The 19874-nt window shown below is 47.3% G+C and overlaps 1 protein-coding gene across 2 annotated transcripts; it reads right to left on the reverse strand.

Annotated features, from left to right (window-relative positions):
* Positions 1 to 1423: 1423 nt before the first annotated feature.
* On the reverse strand, positions 1424 to 19385 carry LOC103191124 (hook microtubule tethering protein 2). Of its 2 annotated transcripts, XM_042344643.1 has the most exons (23): positions 19307 to 19385; positions 17312 to 17397; positions 16292 to 16364; positions 15631 to 15681; positions 15039 to 15171; positions 14793 to 14860; positions 14254 to 14316; positions 13788 to 13865; positions 11683 to 11846; positions 11317 to 11457; positions 10711 to 10912; positions 9997 to 10107; positions 9343 to 9430; positions 8671 to 8740; positions 7574 to 7714; positions 6885 to 6972; positions 6205 to 6210; positions 5573 to 5607; positions 4999 to 5081; positions 4518 to 4621; positions 3914 to 4018; positions 3433 to 3504; positions 1424 to 2625 (listed from the first exon to the last, which is right to left on the reverse strand). In XM_042344643.1, the coding sequence occupies exons 1-23, from the start codon at positions 19334 to 19336 to the stop codon at positions 2485 to 2487; spliced, it is 2133 nt and encodes a 710-aa protein (XP_042200577.1). In that variant the 5' UTR covers positions 19337 to 19385; the 3' UTR covers positions 1424 to 2484. The 2 variants fall into 2 exon arrangements, with proteins under 2 accessions (XP_042200577.1, XP_042200578.1); XM_042344644.1 differs by lacking the exon at positions 6205 to 6210.
* Positions 19386 to 19874: the final 489 nt, after the last annotated feature.

Here is a 19874-nt window from a genome sequence, read left to right on the forward strand (position 1 = left end):
TGTCTGATTTTACTAAAGTAAACCCAGAATTTCATGAAATATAACATTAATCTAAGTGACTGTGTTCCACACAGTCGCAAGAGAGATTTTTTGACATAGTGCCTTACCGCACCACTATATAATGCAAAGCAAATTGACATTTACACAGGGCTTTCGGGGATTTGGACACGAGCTGGGGGTTGGATCAGGAGGGGGTAGGAGGGTGTCAAAATCTCTCAAAGCCTTTCAGTTTGCCCCTAGGTAGCCCGTGGGGGAGGTTGGGGTTGTCAGTAAACTACTAGGTATTTTTTTAGGGGCTCAGCCGGGTGTCTGACACACCCGGAAACCCATCACCGTTGCTTAAGAGTCTCCAAACCAAACTGAGAATATTCCATGTATCCCAACTACACATGGAGATCCCAGAGATAGCTTCTCTCTCTGGCTTACCTAATTCCAGGAAGTATTAGGCTTGGTTGGCAAGAGCCAAGGCTTGGTTGGTTGGTTGGTTGGTTGAGGGGGGGAGCCCAGAGTGTGCGTGCGTTGGGGTAACTGCTGGTAACCAGCTAAAACCACATAGCTTGCTCATTCATATCGCTGTCTACTTACAGGAGAAGTGTAGCTCTATACTTCAGCCAACGTGGGTCGGCTGTGCTGTCCGAGGAGAAGCGTGCGGGTGGAACATTGTTTCTTTCCATTCTGCCTTCTTCCAATTACCAACACAACGGTTGACATTCACACAGCGCCTTTCACGTCAGGAGGACGTCCCAAGGCGCTGGACTGGACAGTCAGGGGCCCGAGCCGGTGGTTCGGATCAGGAGGGGGTGGAAGGTAGGAGGGTGGTCGAAGAGGAGGGTCGCGCGACGGGCCTTGAAGGAGGCGAGGGAGGGGGCGAGATGGCGTTCCAGAGGTGGGGGCTGAGAGGCTGAAGGCCCCACCAGCCAATTGCTGCAATTAAGTTCTCTAATGACAAGCTGGGCACAAATAAGTCGAAAGCTTTGGGAAGTGGAATAATAAGAGGTGTTTTCCTCCTCCTGTCTGTTACACTTATATTGGATGTGGAATCTGGTTTGGTTCACGACCTGTTCTGTCTCAAAAAGTCAAGTGAAATCACCAGGATTTATCGGACAAACCCTTGTGCTAAGTGGGCCAGGTGCAGCTGTGTGATATTATAAGGCGGGGTCCGTTCATCTAGTCTTTATCTGGCTCAGCTGTGTGGCCAACAGCCTGAGGAACCCACTGAAGGTTCCTCCCCCAAAAGGCAGACTGCCCTCAAAAGGCCCGACGTCAACTAGAAGTCAGCACTAGATAACGACAATAATCTTTGCATCTGACGCAGCGCCTTTTCACGCGGTCGAGAGGTTTTTGTGGGCGAAATCGCGTACAGCGATGTCCCGCAAACAGTCGTGAACTTGGGAGCAAATTATGACGACATGCCACTGTGAAGGACAAAAAAAAAAGAAAGGACCTTTTTATTTTAATTGTAAGAAACTAATAAAAATCGAACTCACAAGAAACATCCTGTAGTGTGATGTACCAAGTCTGGCGACGTGATAAGACTGGTGTTTAAACACAAAACTCTACAAAATCATTAATAGAAAGAATCTCAAATTCTTCAAAACTAAAAGAAAAACTCCTCTGTTCTATTCAGTTTTTACATCTCAGCAGCATAAACATGGAATCAATCCACTAAAAATAAGCAACAAATAAAAGGGTGGAGGATGGGTGGGAAGGGGAAATTAATTGAGTTTACGTGGCAATCATTTTGCAACACCTGTGGTATAATAATAATCCTTGTATTTGATACAGGGCCTTAGCACATCTTCTAGACGTCTCAAAGCGCCTCACAGAATATACTGTAAAGGGAATCGACTATATATTTTTTTATATAGGGGTGAAACGTGGCAGCCAGTTGTGCACCGCAGTGTCCCACAAACAGTCGGGGATTCAGTTAGCCAATTATTATTGTTATTTGTAATATTTTAATTGCAGCTCCCCAGCTGACCGCACTGATCAGAATTAGTGTTTGTAATAATAATAATAATTCTACGTGGGTTGACTTTTATATAAACGGAACAACACAAGGCTGCTGGCAAGAACCCGACATCCAAATCCTCCCGGTCCCAAATTCAGACTGAACATTTCGTTAATAAAAAACTTGTAGAAAAAGGTTATGGCCTTTGTGTTAAAGTAATGGGTCTCTGGGCTAGTGTGTCCTTGTGTGTGAGAGAGTGTGTGTGAGTGAGAGAAAGAGAGTGAAAGAGTGAGAGAGTGAGTGAGAGTGTGAGCGGTGTTTGCGTGCGCGCGAGAGAAAATATGCGCGAGAGAGTGTAAGGGAGTCAAGAGGCAGAGAGAGTATGTGTGAGAGAGCTGGAAAGAGTTAGAGAGAGAGAGTGAGAGTGGTGCGTACGCCTGAGAGAGAATGCGTGAGAGAGCGTGAGAGAAGAGACAAAGGTAGAGAGAGCACGTGCGGTGTGTGTGTGTGTGTATGTGTGTGCGCTAGGTGTCTTATCGGGTTACAGACTGCTGAAGCCGGTTGGGGTGAGCTCTCCGAGCGTTGGTAGCTTGTCTCTGTTGGGCCAGGAAGGACTGTGCCTGGCCGGCTCCCCGTGACCGGTCTTCAGTTACCTTCTGGTGCAGAGCCATCCCCTGTGGACAACAGGAAATATAATAATAATAATAATCCTTGCATTTGATATAGCAGTTTACCCAACAGTAAGTAGTAACCCGTTAAGTCGACCTTTTCCGGGGTAATAAACCCTTCAAAAAATAATTGGGTCACACAACCCACGACTGTTTGTGGGACGCTGCTGTGCGCAATTGGCTGCCGCGTTTCGCCCACAAAATACAGTCACTTCCCCCCACTCTTACCTCCATAGCCCTGCACTTTTGTCCTTTTTAATGACGTATCTAATTATCTGGGGGATTGTCGGCCAGGACACGGTGAGAGACATATACTCCCTTCTCGTTTTGAATAGCCCCGCGGGATAATAATAATACTCCTTGCACCTTCTAGTTGTCTGAAAGCGCTTCACAGAATAGACTGTAAAGTGAATTGTCTGTATATTTGTAAGCCAAATTATTATTGGTTTTTTTTAAAAGGAATTATTACCCCCCGGAAAAGCGATCTGCCAATCGACTAACAACCGAGTTCCTACTTACTGCTGGGTAAACAGGCGTGCGTTTTGAGTAAGGAAACTTGCCCAACATTTCGGCCCGCTGGGAATTGAACCCAGGCCCTCTCGCTTGCAAGGCAAGTGCTCTAACTACAGGACTCCTATAGCATCTTATCACGTCTTCGAGACGTCTCTAACATCTTTAACGTCCACCTGAACAGGCAGACGGGGAGCTCAGCTTGACGTCTTGTCTGATGGACAGACGACTTATCCAGCATAAGGTGTCATGGTGCTATTCCGCAATGAAAAGCTACGGCTTTACAGTTGTGTGCTGCCTCACCATGTTATACCAAGCGCTGATGATCAGTTTCTCTTCTTGATCTCTTTGCGACTTGTTTTTTTCGAAGTCGTGCTGACAAGAGGGAGAGAAAAAAAAGAGGCAAAGTCAACGCACACATTTGCACTTAAACAACACAGTGGCCTTCAAGCAGGGCAGGGTCTCGGAGCCCTCATCAGTGGTGGAGTCTGATGCCCAGCAGGTGGGGGGGGAGGGAGGGAGGAGGTGACCGTAAGCACGATCGAAGAGGAAGGTCTTCAGTTGTGATCCAAAAGAGGGGAAGGATGGGGTGAGGCGGAGGGATTGAGGGATAGAGTTCCAAAGCTTCGGGGGTGCAGTGGCTGAAAGCGCGGCTGCTGATGGTGGAGCGGAGGGGACGAGGGACGTGGAGGAGGCTGGAGCCGGGCGAGTGGAGGTGGCAGGTAGTGGAGTGGGGGAGAAGGGGGGGCGTGGGGTGGGGGGGAAGACAAGGGTTCCCCATTACCTCTAAGAGCTGAATCTTAACCTCCTTCTCCTGCAGTTGGTTTTTCAAGGCTTGAACTTCCGGTGGAGTTCTTGTCGCTTGCTTTGGGTCAAGAGTTTGAATCACCTGAGGGGGAAAAAAATGACTCCACGGTAAAAAATTACTCAAATTAGGAGAGTTTCCTTACTACACACACACACACACACACCCACCCACTCACTCCTCGCAGTAAATAGGAGCCACTTGCTAGCGGATTGCTCTCCGGGGGTAACAATCCTTCCAAAAAAATAAATATAATAATAATGTCACTCAATCCACGACAGTTTGTGGGGACGCTGCTGTGCACAACTGGCTGTCGCGTTTCGCTCACAAAATACAGTCATTCCACTTTATAGTACATTCTGTGAAGCGCTTTGAGATGTCTCAAAGACTGGATAAGATGTGATATCAAATGCAAAGATTATTATGATTATTATTAACGAGTTAATGGGCCGAAAGCGCTCCTTCTGCACTGTAAATGTCCATGATTCCTTCCATACAATACAAAATGACATTTACACAGCGCCTTTCACGGCAGGAGGATGTCCCAAGGCGCTGGATAGTCGGGGTTTTACACGGGACTTACTGTCCGTGCCTTCTCCAAGTATTTCTTGTATCTGTCCTCCATGGCCTTCATGTCTTCATCTTTCTTCTTCAGAACTTCTTCTAGCTCATCGATCTTGCGAGCGGCTGTAGAGACCAGAATCAGGCATTAACGGCCTCACACCCCCTCCCCGCCATGGCCCACCCCACCATCGTCGATCAGGCCTCTGCCCCCACCCTCTGGAACTCCATCCCACAGTCCCTTCGCCTGGCTCCCTCCTTCAAGGCACGTCTCAAGACCCTCCTCTTGACCGACACTCTCCTACCCCGACCCTCCCTGAGCTCCAACCCTCCTGATCCCAACCCAACGCTCGGGTCCAAATCCCTGACTGTCCAGCCCAGCTCCTTGGGACGTCCTCCCGATGTGAAAGGCGCTGGATAAATGTCATGTATTGGTGGTGTTGTTAACCACTGCCACCAACCACTAGACAGCAACCATGTCCGGCTTCAGTTTGGCTACTCACTGACACTGTCGACTGTGGGTTCCAGGTCATCGATGTACTCTCGCTTCTTCTGCAGTTCTGTGTGGGCCTCGTGTAGCTTCTCTCTGCAGAGACACGGGAGATATCACAACAAGTTTCATTTACACAGAGCCTTTCACGTCAGAGGGCAAGTGGGGTTGATTGAGAATTTACGCTGTTGTAATACATTTTGGATCTTTTGAAAAAAATAAATGAAAAAGACCAGGAAATTCCTGGGGTTAGCGGGCAGTTCGGGGGGAGCGAAACATAGTGCCAGAAAGCAGGATATTATGTTTAAAAAATTCACACAAAGCACACAGCCAATTCACTTCAGTGTATCCTGTGAAGTGCTTTGAGACATCTCGACGAAGTGATAGGGCGCCATATCAAATGCAAGTATTATTATTATTTAACATCTCACTGTTTTTTTTGAAAACAGCTCAAATCGCTGTAGGGAGTGTCGTTCATCTTCCTTCCTTCGTTGTTTTTGATCTAGCGCCTTGTCAGGTCTTCGAGATGCCATTAAATTTATCTGAAGCCCTGAAAGGCAAGGCTGAGGGAGGAATGCTCTACTTACAAGTGCTCATCCAGCTTGCGTTTCAGCAGATTTGACTGCGAGGGGAAAGACAGAGAGAGAGGAGAGAGAGAAAATTAACAAAGGTCCATGATTGCCCCCAGGACATGGTTAGATGGCTGGAGTGCAGATGCTTCATGTTTCACTGAAAGTCTTAATTATTGATAATTACTAACTACCTCTCCCCATTCTCCGGAACGCCATCCCGGAATCCCTCCCTCTCCTCTTTCAATAATAATATGTAACTACAAGGATATTAGGATATTCTGTGAAGTGCTTTGAGATGTCTCGAAGACGCGATAAGGCGCTAGGTATAATATATGAAAGGATTATTATTATTATTGCTGGGAGACCCCGTTGCAGTCTTCAAAAGGATAATCGACAGCTGAAAACCATTAAAAACAATACAACACAGGTAAGGAAAATCAAGTATTCTGGGAGTAAACCCCTCTCTTTGTAATCATTTGAGAATGAAAGCATTTAAGAGAATCAAAGACTTAGAAAATGGTCATGATGTTAACTGGAATTTCAGGCTGCAATATGTTTTTATTGTTGATTTGTGCTTGTATTTTTATTATTATTATATTGTGCAAAACAGTAAATTTGCATGAATTTCAGCCTGCTAGTATACTTACAATGGCCTATTGCAGACGACAACACACAACAGGGGGAAAGAGAGAGAGAAACACATGCGTTAGACATTAATAAGCCAAGGGTTGTTATGCACATCACTCATTCAAATTAGCTTTGAGACGTCTGGAAGACGTGATAAGGCGTTATATCAAAATTATCAATATAACTTGCACCGAAAAGGTTAACACTTTACAAGTGCATTTAATTTAACACCTTTGAAGCTTTAACTTGCTTGCAATCTTTTTTTGGGGGGGCGGGAAGTGGGGGGGAAAGAGGAGGGAAGGGATAAGCCAAGCGGACTAGCACCTGTGTAGCCTCATGTTATCAATACCATTGATTATACTAGCAACACAAATTCACACTGTAATCCAAATTACGTTGATGCATTGCGGGTGCCCACATGATGAGAGAGAGAGAGCGAGCGAGATGACGTGTTCAGAGGTACTGAACGTGGAAACATACAGGCTGGTTGGGCCAGGTTTCCATTCACTAACGTTCTAGGATTCTAGTATGTGATAACTTTCTAGTTTCACTTGATGTATCTGCGATCTGCAACACAGAACACGTTCAGACTTTTGAGTGAGTGAGTGACCGAGTGAGTGAGTGAGTGAGTGAGTGAGTGACCGAGTGAGTGAGTGACCCACCCAACATCAAAGCCTCTCAGTACAGCTTAGGTACTCACATCTTCTGCTTTGCTTCCTTGCTCCTGTAGAGCAAGTTGTAGCTGATCCACTTGCGACCGCAACTCATTGATCTGTTGCTGATTCAACCTGGAGCACATTAATCATAATTGCTGTACAGTAAGCCTGACATTTGATACAGCGCTTTTCACCCCAGGACGTCTCAAAGCGCTCCACAGGACATGCCGTAAAGTGCAGTAGCTGTGTGTGTTTTGTGGGCGAAACACAGCAGCCAATTGCGCACAGCAGTGTCCCACAAACAGCCGTGGATCGAATGAACAAATGTTTTTGCTAGGTAAGCAGAAGCATGTGGAGTGAGGAGAGTTGCCTACAGGTTCGCCCTGCTCAGGAATCGGGAACCAGTTCCTCTCACTTGCAACGCAAGAGCGTTAACCACTACGCTACAAGATCTGTCTGTGTGTCTGTGTGTGTGTGTATAAGATTCCCAGCTTAGTCCTTGCGCTGTCCTCCTGAAAAAGGAGTGAATAAAAATAATGATAATAACATGGCCATTGAATCCACGACTGTTTGTGGGACACTGATGTGCGCAATTGGCTGCCACCCAGAAATTGCACAGTCAATTCACTTTACAGTGTATCCTGTGAAGCGTTTTGAGAAGTCTCGAAGACGTGATAAGGTGCTGTATCAAATGCAAGGATTATTATTATTAATATCAGGGCTTTTGACTGACCTGTTCTCATTCTCCAGTTTGTGTCGGCTCCTGTTGGCATCGTCGAGGATGCTCTGCAACTCTGTTATCCGGTCATTGTACGTCTCCTCCTGCTGTAGACGCAGCACCTTATTCTCATGCTGCAGATGAATGACCTTCTCCCTAAAGACAGTCCAATCGCTACAGGTCAGCGTTCTGTGCACACAATCCTTCGCTTGTCTGGCTCCAGCCTCCCTAATTCTCCCTCACGCCCTCCGCTCCACCATCGCCTTCAGCCTCTAAGCCCCGGAACTCTCTCCTTAAATCCCTCTGTCTTGCCTCCTCCCTCCCCGCCTTCGTTATTGCTCCCACACTATCCTGACCAGGACCGCTTTCCTCCAACTCCGCCACCGACCTTCTCTTTAGCCCCAAACGCAGCCGAAACCCTCGTCCATGCGTTCATCATCTCAGGCCTCGACGACTCAAATTGCAACCAAATTCCCCCAAACTGAGCAGTGAGTTAAGTTTTATTTGAGACCTGGGATTTCAGCTGCCAGAAGACTTTGATGACCCGTTTGCAGCCCCTAGTGGTGCTCCCTGGTCACTGCCCCCACACAGCGCCTGAGCAAAGCCAAAGGGCACTTAACAAGAACGAACAACTTGCATTTACATACAACAACAACAACAACAACTTGCATTTATATAGTGCCCTTCACGCAGTGGCAGGAGTAGCAGTTAATGATAGGAGGAGGGGTGGGAAACGTCTCGAACACGCGATAAGGCGCTGTATCAAAGAGTATTATTATTATTATTATAAAAGACATCATCCTCATCCCATTAAAAATCTTCATTTTAAAAAATCCCCGAGGACAAGATTTTGTACAGCCTAAAGTTAAAACTGATGAAAGCTTTTCCTGCCAATGGTTTGGGCTGAATGATACCGCAAAATCGGTCTGGATGAAGAAGGCCCTTTGGCCCATCTGATCACATCCCTCCAGAACATCCACCCTACCATTCCCCCCCACCCCCCGCCCCCCATTACTGCATCGAGCGCTCCGAGATACCACCCCACACAAAGGGCGCTCTAGCAAAGTTGTTGTTGTGGTGGTGGTGGGATAACTGGCGTTACACGGACTCACTTGAGCTCTGCGGGAATCATTTCGGCTGCAAGGTTGTCAATGGACATATTCTCTTCATCACAAACTGCATCTGAGGAGGACAAAGATGTTCATTCAGCTTTTCAGATCACGACTGATATCAAGGTTTTGTCGCCCACAAAATACACTTCACAGTATATTCTGTGAAGCGCTTTTATAATAATAATCTTAAGAATTCTTGCGTTTGATTTAGCCTACTGTAAAGTGAATTGACTGTGTATTTTGTGGGTGAAACACGGCAGCCAACTGTGCATAGCAGTGTCCCACAAACAGTCCTGGATTGTTTACTATCCACGTTTATTATTTTTTTTGGAAGGAATTATTACTGGAAAAGAGATCCGCTAATCGACTAACAACTGGGTTCCTACTTACTGCTAGGTAAACAGAGGCGTGTGTGTGGAACAAGAAAACTTGCACAACGTTTCGTCCTGCCGGGAATCAAACTCAAGTTCTCTCGCTTGCCACCGAGCTACAAGACTCTTAAGTTCTGAGATGTCTCAACGGCGTTATATCAAATGCAAGGATTATTAGCATTATAAACAAGGGGAGACCACTGAAACAGGACATCAGTGTGGTCTGTGAGTTGAGGCTTGTACTGTTATAGTCAGCGGGTTGAATCTTACAGGGAGAGAGGTGTAAAAAAAAGGCACTTACCTGCTTGGTGCAAAAACGTCTGTTGGACTTGGGCACACCTCAGATCGTCATTGGTCTCTCTGAGAGCATCTCTCTCTATAATCAACCTCTGGGGAAAAAAAAACTGCTGGTTACTTTACTGTGAATTTAAGTCAGCATCCAGCGATTGCCATCCCATATTCTCTGTTATGATATCATGATAATCCTTGTATTTGATATATCGCCATATCACACAGTTGAGATGCCTCAAAGCGCTTCCTAGAATATATTGTAAAATGGATTGACTGTGTCTTTTGTGAGCAAAACGCGGCAGCCAATTGTGCACAGCAGTGTCCTGGAAACAGTTGTGAATTGAGTGACTTTTTTTTGTGGGAGTGGGGAAGAGGGAGGGATTATTAACTCCAGAAAGTGATACGCCAATCAACTAACAACCAGGTTCCTACTTACTGCTAGGTAAACAAAGGCGTGTGTGGAGTAAGGAAACTTGCCTAAGGTTTTGTCTTGACTCACCCGGGAATCTAACCCAGGTCCTCTTGTTTGCAAGGCGAGCGCAGTAACCACTATACTGTTGAGTATAAAGATGGGATTACGCGTGTGTCAGACACCGGGCTGACCAAAGAAAATGTCCTTAAACGGTCTACTTCTGTCTTCCTGAAAGAAGTGCCGAGGCCTCACCTCTTTCTCTTTGAGCAGTGCGTCATGTTTCTCCTGGAGGTGCTTGAACTCGAACTGCCACTTTTCCACCTTCATCGACTCTTCGGACTGCTTGTTGTGCAGCTCGTGGACCTGCAGAGGGGCGCAGGGCGGCGGGGAAGGGGGGAAGAGAAGAGAAAGAAGCCAGCCGTCAGGGAAGCAAACTGAAAGTCAACAGAAAAGCACTTCCGATTTGCGGAAATAAAAGTTCGGCTTTAGTCGCAGCATCGAAAACACAACAATCCTGGCTTTTGACGTGGCGCCTTTCGCGTTTGAAGCCTCAAAACATTTTGCGGGATGTACTGTAAAGTGGAGTGACTGTGTTTTTTAGCCGAACTTGGCAGTCAATTTGTACCCAGCAATGCCCCACAGATAGCCAATAAGAATCCTTATATCTGATACAGCGCCTTACCATATTGTCACTACATCTCAAAGAATATACTGTAAAGTGAATTGACTGTGTATTTGTGGGCGAATAATGGCAGCCAATTGTACACAGCAGTGTCCCACAAACAGTCATGGATTAAGCGACCAAGGGATTACTACCCCTGGAAAGCAATCGACTTAATAACCGGGTTTTCTACTTACTGCTAGGTAAACAGAAGTGTGTGCACGGGGTAAGGAAACTTAGGCCCATACTATTTGTCGCCTGGAATTACTTATGAGGAACAAGCAGAGCCCGTAGCTCCACATTACCTGTCTCTTGTAAGCTTCCAACTGACCACGAACAGCATTTGCTTTCTTCAGCTCCTCTTCCAGGTCGCAAGTCTTCTGCATGTATACAGTGTTCCTCTCCTCCAGCAGTCTGACTTGCCTCCGCAAGTCTCCTAGATCTTCAAGCTTCCTCTTGTAAGCCTCCACAGTTGCCTCCAGTTTACTAACTCTGTCTGAAGAGTGCCTGGAAACAACATTACAACAATAGTATTAATCCTTGTATTTGATCTCGCTTCTTATTACGGCTTTGAGGGGTCTCAAAGCGCTTCACAGACTATTCTGCAAAATGAATTGTATTTTATGGGTGAAACGCAGCAGCCAATTGCACACAGCAACGTCCCACAAACAGTCGTGGATTGAGTGATCAATTTATTTATTTAAAGGAATTATTACACCCCGATAAGTAATCCGGCAATCGACTAAGAACCGGGTTCTTATTTACTACTAGGTGGAGGAAGAAAACTTGCCTAAGATTTTGCCCTACCTGGGAATCAAACGGATCCTCTTGCTTGCTTGCGAGGCGAGTGCTCTAACCACTGAGCAAAAATCTCGAGGAGACTGGATTAGCTAGCGAAGGGGACAACTCACCTTAAAATGTCCATCTCGTCCTTTAAAGACTGCGATTCCTCCGCCAGGCTGGTCAGATCATCGTTCCTGTGTTGAAGGTCAAAGAGGTCTTTCTCCAAATCCTCGCACCGGATGCGGAAGTCATCTTTCACTGCTTCTAACCTGTTCCAAACAGATGACATTCATACAGAGCCTTTCACGTCGGGAGGACGTCTCAAGGCGCTGGACAGTCAGGGAATCAAACCCGGGTCTTCTCGCTTGCAAGACGAGCGGGCTAACCAATTTGCTACATGTAGTGTTTCACTACTCTACGGGACTCCACCTAAGTGTAGTGACTGAGTGTTTGTAGGCAAGTGTGTATAAGAAATACCAGAACCAGCTACGGACCTGAAGTTCTCCTCTTGTAGCTGCTCCAGCTGGCTCTGCAGCAGCAGGAGCTTCTTGTTGGTGATGCTGCTGGACTCCTCGAAGGAATCCGAACGGTTTATTCGCTCCAGCAAGGTCTTGTTTTCCAACGCCAGACTGTTCTTCTCGTCATGCAGAGCTGCGATCTGTGGAGACAAACCTGCAATGGTGACAATCGCGGAGGGAGCGGAGAGGAGTATAAAGACACCAAGAGTAGGCGGCACCCCAGTTTGCTGTGTGTTGCCTACTCGCCCATTTTGCCCTCTAATAAATAATAATCCTTGCATTTGATGCAGCGCCTTATCACGTCGTTGAGACGTCTAAAAGCGCTTGATAGAATACACTGTAAAGTGGATCGACTGCGTATTTTTTCAGCGAAACGCAGCAGCCAATTGCGCACAGCAGCGTCCCACAAACAGTCGTGGATTGAATGGCCAAATTATTATTATTTTTCTTTTGGAGGGATTATTACTCCCGCTAAGCCATCCGCCTATCGACTAACAACCGGGTTCCTACTTACTGCTAGGTAATTAGAGCGACCACAGGAACACTTATATTCCCCTCACAAAACGTAAAAGTAGGCATCACTTGACATTGAACCAAATAAAACCTCCTCTGCCTTCTCTCCCCATCCAACCCACTTTCTCTTCACAGGACATTCGTGAAAATTGTCACAGCTTTGACACCTATGAACACCTAGCAGCACAGCTGCATGCATGGACATCAGTTAACAAGCAGCGGTTAATGACTTCAATATGATGCACGTCCCCTTTAATATAAAGCTGTATACAAGATAATAATCCTTGCACTTGACATAGCGCCTTATCACGTCTTCGAGACGTCTCAACGCCCTTCACAGAATATATTGTAAAGTGGAGTGAACCGTATATTTTGTGGGCTTAACGAGGCAGCCAATTGCGCACAGCAGAGTCCCACAAACAGTCGTGGATTGAGTGACAAAATCATTATTATTATCTTTTTTTTTGGAAGGGATTATTACCCCTGGAAAAGCGATCCACCAATCGACTATCAACCGGGTTCCTACTTACTGCTAGGTAAATAGGCATGTGGAGTAAGGAAACTTGCCTAAGGTTTTGCTCTGCTCGGCAATCTAATCGCTTTTATTCTGGCTGAGCATTGAAACACATTTAAACCAGTACAACAAACCTTGACACAGTCTTACAACGATTATATAGTGTTGGCATCATTTGGAAGGACATTTAGCCATGATACAATGGAAGCCATGCCTGTAGCGGGGGTTAGGTTTCACTGTTAATACAAAGTGCGCTCATGCAGATTCTCAGCTGCCAACATGTTAACACATGCTGCAACCATGTCAGCATTCACTGTTAGAGCTGCTCTTTTCTTTCGAAAGAGAATGAGAGCTGTGGGTTTAAACTTACCTTCACCTGGAGACCCTTAGAGAGATTTGGCCAGTTATCCTTTAGCCTTTATGAAGCAAACGCATTAGACAAATTACTCTTAGGAAACATCAGTCAAGCCAGCTTGGATGTGTATGGGATAGCACGCCACAGTGATGGTGTGATCCCATTGCACTGTTGATATAGCCCCTTATCAAGTCTTGAGAGACGTCTCAAAGCGCTTCACAGGATATACTGTAAAGTGAATTGACTGCATTTTGTGGGCGAAACGCGGCAGCCAATTAAGCATAGCAATGTCCCACAAACAGTCTTGGATTGAATGACCAAATTATTCTTAAATTTTTTGAAGGGATTATTACCCACGGAAAAGCGATCCACCAATCGAATAACAACCGGGTTCCTACTTACTGCTCGGTAAACAGAGGCACGTGTGTGCAGTAAGGAAACTTGCCCAACGTTTCGCCCTAACTGAGAATCGAACCCAGGTCTTCTCGCTTGCGAGGCGAGTGCTCTTAACTATTAAGCTGCAGGACTCCATGGTACCAGGGATCCTTCCAAAGAGAGCAAGAAGCCAGCCACACTGCGCAAATAGAACGCATGGTCAATAAAATGCAGCTCAGCCATAATTGCCGACTGGCTCGCTTCTAAATAGCGTTCGATAGATTTTAACAGAAGAGTTCTTTCTGCTCATTTAGGAATGCCCACCTGCAGATCCAGATAATGGCATCGCTGTGATAGTTCCTCCTTTGAATCTATTTCGTCGCTCAAGTTAAATTTCTTCAACTGCGGGGAGAGAAGACACACTTTATCGCACTGAGAAACTATTCTAGTCTTTGCTCCGATCAATCACTGTTAAAAACGAAACATTGACACTGGTAGCCACGGGACAGCTTTGACCTGATCGAGTCATGCCCTGAGTTTCTCCCACACCTAAATTGATATAATAATCCTTGCATTTGATATAGCATCTTATCACATATTTGAGACATCTCAAATCGCTTCACAGGAGTTACTGGAAAGTGAATTGACTGTATATTTTGTGGGCAAAACGCGGCAACCAATTGCGCCCAGCAGTGGCCCACGAACAGTGGTAGATTGTTAAGCTATCAATAGATACAGCGTGTTTGTCCCCTTAGAACATGATTCCCAGTGTTTCAAAGTAAAAGGTTACCTGGAAGTCCATGTCACTGCATGCATCATTTTGGACAGAATCCACAGTGTCTCTGGTTAAAAGCTGAGGAGTGAGAGAGAGAGAGAGAGAGAGTAAACAATTAACAGCTTAAGTGGAATCCTGTAGCGTTGTGGTTTGAGCACTCGCCTCGCAAGCGAGAGGACCTGGGTTCGATTCTGGGGCAGGGTCGGGGCGAAATGTTAGGCAAGTTTCCTTACTCCATATCCACATGCCTCCGTGCTTTCAGCCGCCCTCCTACCTCCTCTGCCCTTCCTCATCCCAACCCTGCTCCCCCACGCTCAAGTCCTGATCCCCGACTGTTCAGCGCCTTGGGAAGTTCTCCCGACGTGAAAGGCGCTTTACAAATGTAATTTTGTTGCTGTTGCTGTTTACCTAAGTAGAAACCGGGTTGTTATTCAATTGGCGGATCGCACGAGGGGCACTGTGTAAATGCAAGTTGTTGTTGGACACCCAAGGCGCTCAGTGAAAAGGTTACCCTTTTTTGGACAGGTTAACCTGCATCCGGCTGTCTGCCTTACCTCTTGGATGGCTGTCATGACAACATGCTGGACATCCTCCTCCAGGGTCATGATCTGCTGAATGTATTCTGCAAAGGCAAATAATAATAATAATCCTTCCGTTTAATACCGCGCCTTATCGCCTCGTCCGAGACGTCTCAAAGCGCTTCACGGAATACACTGTCAAAGTGAATTGACCGTTGTGTTTTGTGGGCGAAACGCGGCAGCCAACTGCGCACAGCAGTGTCCCTGTGGGCTGGGATTTACCTTGCTTCTTCTCGCAGCTGACCGCACAGCCCAACACAAGCTGCAGCATTCGGCCCAGCTCCATAGTGTCGGAGTGCTCCCCGATCAGGTTAACATCTGGCAGGTGGTCGTCGGAGACCTGGTGACCCAGAACCTGTAGGGAGATCAACAATATCTCAGGACTACAGTGGTGTGTTTTCAAAGCCGCTTTATTAACATTCATATAATAATGGCAATAATCCTTGCATTTTACATAGTATCCCATCACGTCGTTGAGACGGTTCAAAGCGATTCATAGGATAACTGTAAAGTGAATTGACTGTGCATTTTATATACCTTGAGAAGCGCTTGGGAGATGTGAAAGGCGCTGTATCAAATGCAAGGATTATTTTAAATCCAGATGGGTTAGGATTTTAAATCCAGATGGGTCTGCAATCAAAAATATCTTGCATTTATATAACGTTGTTTCACGCGAGGGACAAATAGGAGGCCAGAGCCAGCTGAATGGAGGCAGCGAGAGGTGGCGTTGGAAGGTAAGCAGGTCGGAGAGGTAGGGAGGTGCGAGGGAATTAAGTGATTTGTGGAGTACTTGTCTGTGTTTAGGGATACTTACATCATGGTAATATTCTAGCAAGCTTTGAAGGATTTTCTTCAGGTTGCTTACCTGTAAATGAGAAATTAGAACGGTCAGACAGAATCAGTCAGATAAACCCGAGGTTGGTCAAAGGTTTTGTTCAGAGATTGAACGTGATACAATAGATCCAGACCTTCCACATTGGTGTCACATTGGGAATATTTGTAAGTGATATAGCCTAATTCAAGTTCACCAGGTGCAAATTTCACCTGTTGATATCAAGAGTGACATTGATAATTATAATTTAAAGAAAACACAATCTGAAACTGTGGCACTAAAGCAAATTACGATATAATGCTGAGTTTTTGAAACAGCAACAACAAAATATTACACTTATATTACGCCTTTTGAGTCAGGAGGACATCCCAATGCGCTGGGAAAAAGAAACTAGGTGTGGGATTTGGGGAGGAATTAACCCTTAAAATCTACCCGAATGACAATCGAAAAAGAGATGATATTCTGGAAATAAATAAAACAAACTTGTATTTAATTTAGAATGTGATAACAAGTGCTGCAAGTTTTCTGGCACTGAATAGTTCCCACACCAGAGGCTTTGTTTGGTTGCTTTACATCATGTGCTTAATTTAAGTAAAGTGGACCTTTGGAAAGACAAATATGTTTTGTTTGTCCAGCACTGTACCTTCAGCCTCCAGTTGTCATTGCTATCTTCCTTGATACGCCCTAACCAGGTCTCATTAAACCAAGAGGGATCACTAAAGAAGAGATTATAGGCAGAGTAAATAAGCAGAATACTTAAGAAATAACAACAACAAATTACATTTACACAACGCCTTTCAGGTCGAGAGGACATCCCAAAGTAACATACTGTAAAGTGAATTGACTGTATATTTGTGGTGAAATGTGGCAGCCAATTGCGCACAGCAGTATCCCACAATCGTGGATTGAAGTGACCAATTTATTATTGTTTTTTTTCTTGAGGGATTATTATCAGGCGTGTGCAGTAAGAAACTTGCCCAAGGTTTCGCCCCGCCGGGAATCAAACCCAGGTCTCTTGCATGCAAGGCAAGTGCTCTAACCAACTGAGTTACAGGACTCCACCCTGCAAGTAGAATCCACCCCAAGACACTGCTCATTACTATGCAGCATTTAAGCTCATGAACACCCTGATCTCCTTTACATAAGAACGTAAGAATTTGCTAGGCAAGGTCCATCCAGGTCGCCTTCCACCATCCTGGCAGTTGCCTTCACATGTATGTCCCAAACTATATACTGTATCCCCAGATATTACTTCATAACAGAAATTATCTCATTTGTTCTTGAAGAATTGACATTTTCTGCTTCCACTGTGTGTCTCCCAAGAGAGCCTGTTCCAAACATTTATTACTTGCTCACTGAAGTAGTGTTTCCACAGCTTTGTTCTGAATCTACCCACCAACAACTCCGATATATACAGCGCCGCTCACACAGAGTAGCGTCCCAGAGCGCTTGACGATGACGGGAGCACATCGCCGAGCCGTGGGGAGGGGAGACGTAAACGTAGGCGCAGTCGAAGACGAAGGTCTTCAGGCACAACCTGAAGATGGGAAAGCAGGGGGCGAGGCAGGTGGATAGAAGAAGAGTGTTCCAGAGTTTTGGGGCGTAGTGGCTGAAAGTTTCAATCGCAGGCTCTATACCGAATACATTCTGAAATACAACTTACATTTGATTGAGGACCTGAGCAATAGCCACTCCACTGGTCAGCTCCATGTTACTGGTGTAGGAAGCCGGTACCTGAAATGTCTGCAGCTGAGGTGAGACAAAAGAGAATAATAATAATCCTTACATTTGATACAGCGCCTCACCACGTGTTTTAGACATCTCAAAGCGCTTCACAGAATACACTGTAGTGTAGTGATTGTGTATTTTGTGGGCGAAACGTGGCAGCCAATTGCGCACCACAGTGTCCCACAAACAGTCGCGGATGAGGAGAAATGTTTTTACCCAGAGAGTTGTTACGGTCTGGAATACATTGCCTGAATGGGTGATTCAATAACAACTTTCAAAAGGGAATTAAGTGGCTAGGTACTTGAAAAAGAAAAAATGCAAGGGGTATAGGGGAAAAGAGTGGGACTGATTGGATAGTTCTTCCAAAGAGCTGGGACAGTCAATATGAGTGCCCAAATTATGATTTATTTTTTAAAATGAGGTCTTATTTACATTTGTGCAGTGCCTTTCATGTCGTGAGGACGTCCAAAGCTGCTGGACAATCAGTGTTTCGGACCTGAGCGGGGGGGGGGGGGGGGGGGGGGTCGGGATTGGGGAGGGTGGAGGGTGATCAAAAACATGGTCGAAGATGAGGGGCTTCAGATAATTCTTGAAGCGGGCAAGGTAAAGGGACGAGGCGGAGGGACGGTAGTAATAATAATCATTGCATTTGATACGCCTTGGCGGATTGACTATTTTGTGGGAAAAAAAATAGTTGGAATACTAATAATCCTTCTATCCGATATAGAGCCTCGTCACGTCGTTGAGATGCCACAAAGCGCTGCACAGGATATATTCTGTTGCTTCGCCTTCAAAACACACAGCCCCTACACTTCACTTGTCAAGCACTTTGAGACGTCTCGACGATGTGACGAGGCGCTCTATCAAATGCAAGGATTATTATTATTTTATATATATATATATACATATACATACACACATATATGTGGTCAGAGGGGTCGCCTCGCAAGCGAGAGGACCCGGGTCACCTTAGGCAAGTTTCCTTACTCCTTACATAGTAGTCAGTAGGAACCCGGTTGTTAGTCGATTTGGCGGATCGCTTTTCCGGGCGGAGGGGAGGGAGGGGGAGAGAGTGGGGGAAGAACAACAACTCGCGGGGTAGCGTCTCAGAGCGCTTAACAGTGGCGGAGCCTGACTCCGAGCCGGGGGGAGGTGTACAGAGATATCCATCTGTATAGAGAGTGGGTATTGTGTGTGGGACTTGCACTGAGGTGATACTCACAAGTTATATTATATTCCCTCCCCGGCCGCTGTCCCCTTCCCCTCCACTCTCTCCCCCCCGCCACCTCCCCTCTCTTCTCTTCCACATGACTCACTCCTCCCTCTCCACCCCTTTCCCTCTCTACTCCCCTTCCTCCCCATCCTTGCCCTCCGCGCTCCCCCCCTTCTCTTTTCTCCCCTTCCCCTCTCTTTCCCCCACTCCCTCCCCCCCACACCCCCCTCTCTCCCCTCCACTCTCTCTCTCCCCCTCTCTCCTCCCATCTCCCCCCCCACACACATCCCTCTCTCTCTCTCCTCCCCTTTGTCTCCCCCCTCCACTCTCTTTCTCCCCCTCTCACCCCTCCCCCCACACACCTCCCTCTCTCCCTCTCCCCCCTCCACTCTCTCTCTCCCCTCCCCCCACACACCTCCCTCTCTCCCCCCCTCCCCTTTCCCTCCCCCCCCTCCCCTTTCCCTCCCCCCCCCTCTCTCTCCCCCTCCCTCTCTCTCTCCCCCCCACACCACCCCACTCTCTCCCCCCCCCCACTCTCTCTCCCCCCTCCTTTCTTCTCTTCCACGTCACACACTCAGTCAGGGCTGAGAGCACAAACAATTAAGCCCGAGGGGCGGGGGGGGGGGGGAAGAGGTGGTGAGGAGACATCAACCCCCCCCCCACCCCCCCCACACACACACACACCCCCAAACCCCCTCATATCACTCACTTACTCACCCATATCAAAAGGTTGTCGCACAGCTCCATTCCGTGAGGGGGGGGAGAGAGAGAGCACGATAAAGGGGGGGGGGTATTGGGGGTTATTGGGGGCCTTTCACCTCCGGCTCGCGACTGACTGACTGACCGACCGACTTTCAAATCGGCTTCGCTGCCAACCGTCACCCACCCGGAGCTCGAGCGAGACGGGTGAGGGAATCGGCTCACTGCGCCTGCGCAGGCCCTGGAGCGAGTGGAGGGGGGGGGAGGGGAGTTGAGGGAATCGCTCTCTGCGCCTGCGCCAGCCTTGCCCAGCCGAGCGCCCCTCCCCCAGCTTCGCTGAGCTCGAGCGGGTGCCCCCCCCTTCCCCCGCAGCGCGCATGCGCTCGAAGCTCAAGCGCGAGCGGAAGGTGCCCGCGCGCGCGCCCGCGCGTGTGTTTGGGGGGGGGGCGGGGTTTGAGCGTCCCCCCCCTTTCCTTCCCTCCCTCCCTCCCTCCCGCCGCAGCGCGCCTGCGCCAGCCTCGCTTCAGGGCTCGCCTCGTCCAACTGCGCAGCGCGCATGCGCCACCGCTCGAGCGGCGGTCGCGAG

Source organism: Callorhinchus milii, unplaced genomic scaffold (genome assembly GCF_018977255.1).
Source record: "Callorhinchus milii isolate IMCB2004 unplaced genomic scaffold, IMCB_Cmil_1.0 Scaffold29, whole genome shotgun sequence".
Taxonomy (NCBI): domain Eukaryota; kingdom Metazoa; phylum Chordata; class Chondrichthyes; order Chimaeriformes; family Callorhinchidae; genus Callorhinchus; species Callorhinchus milii.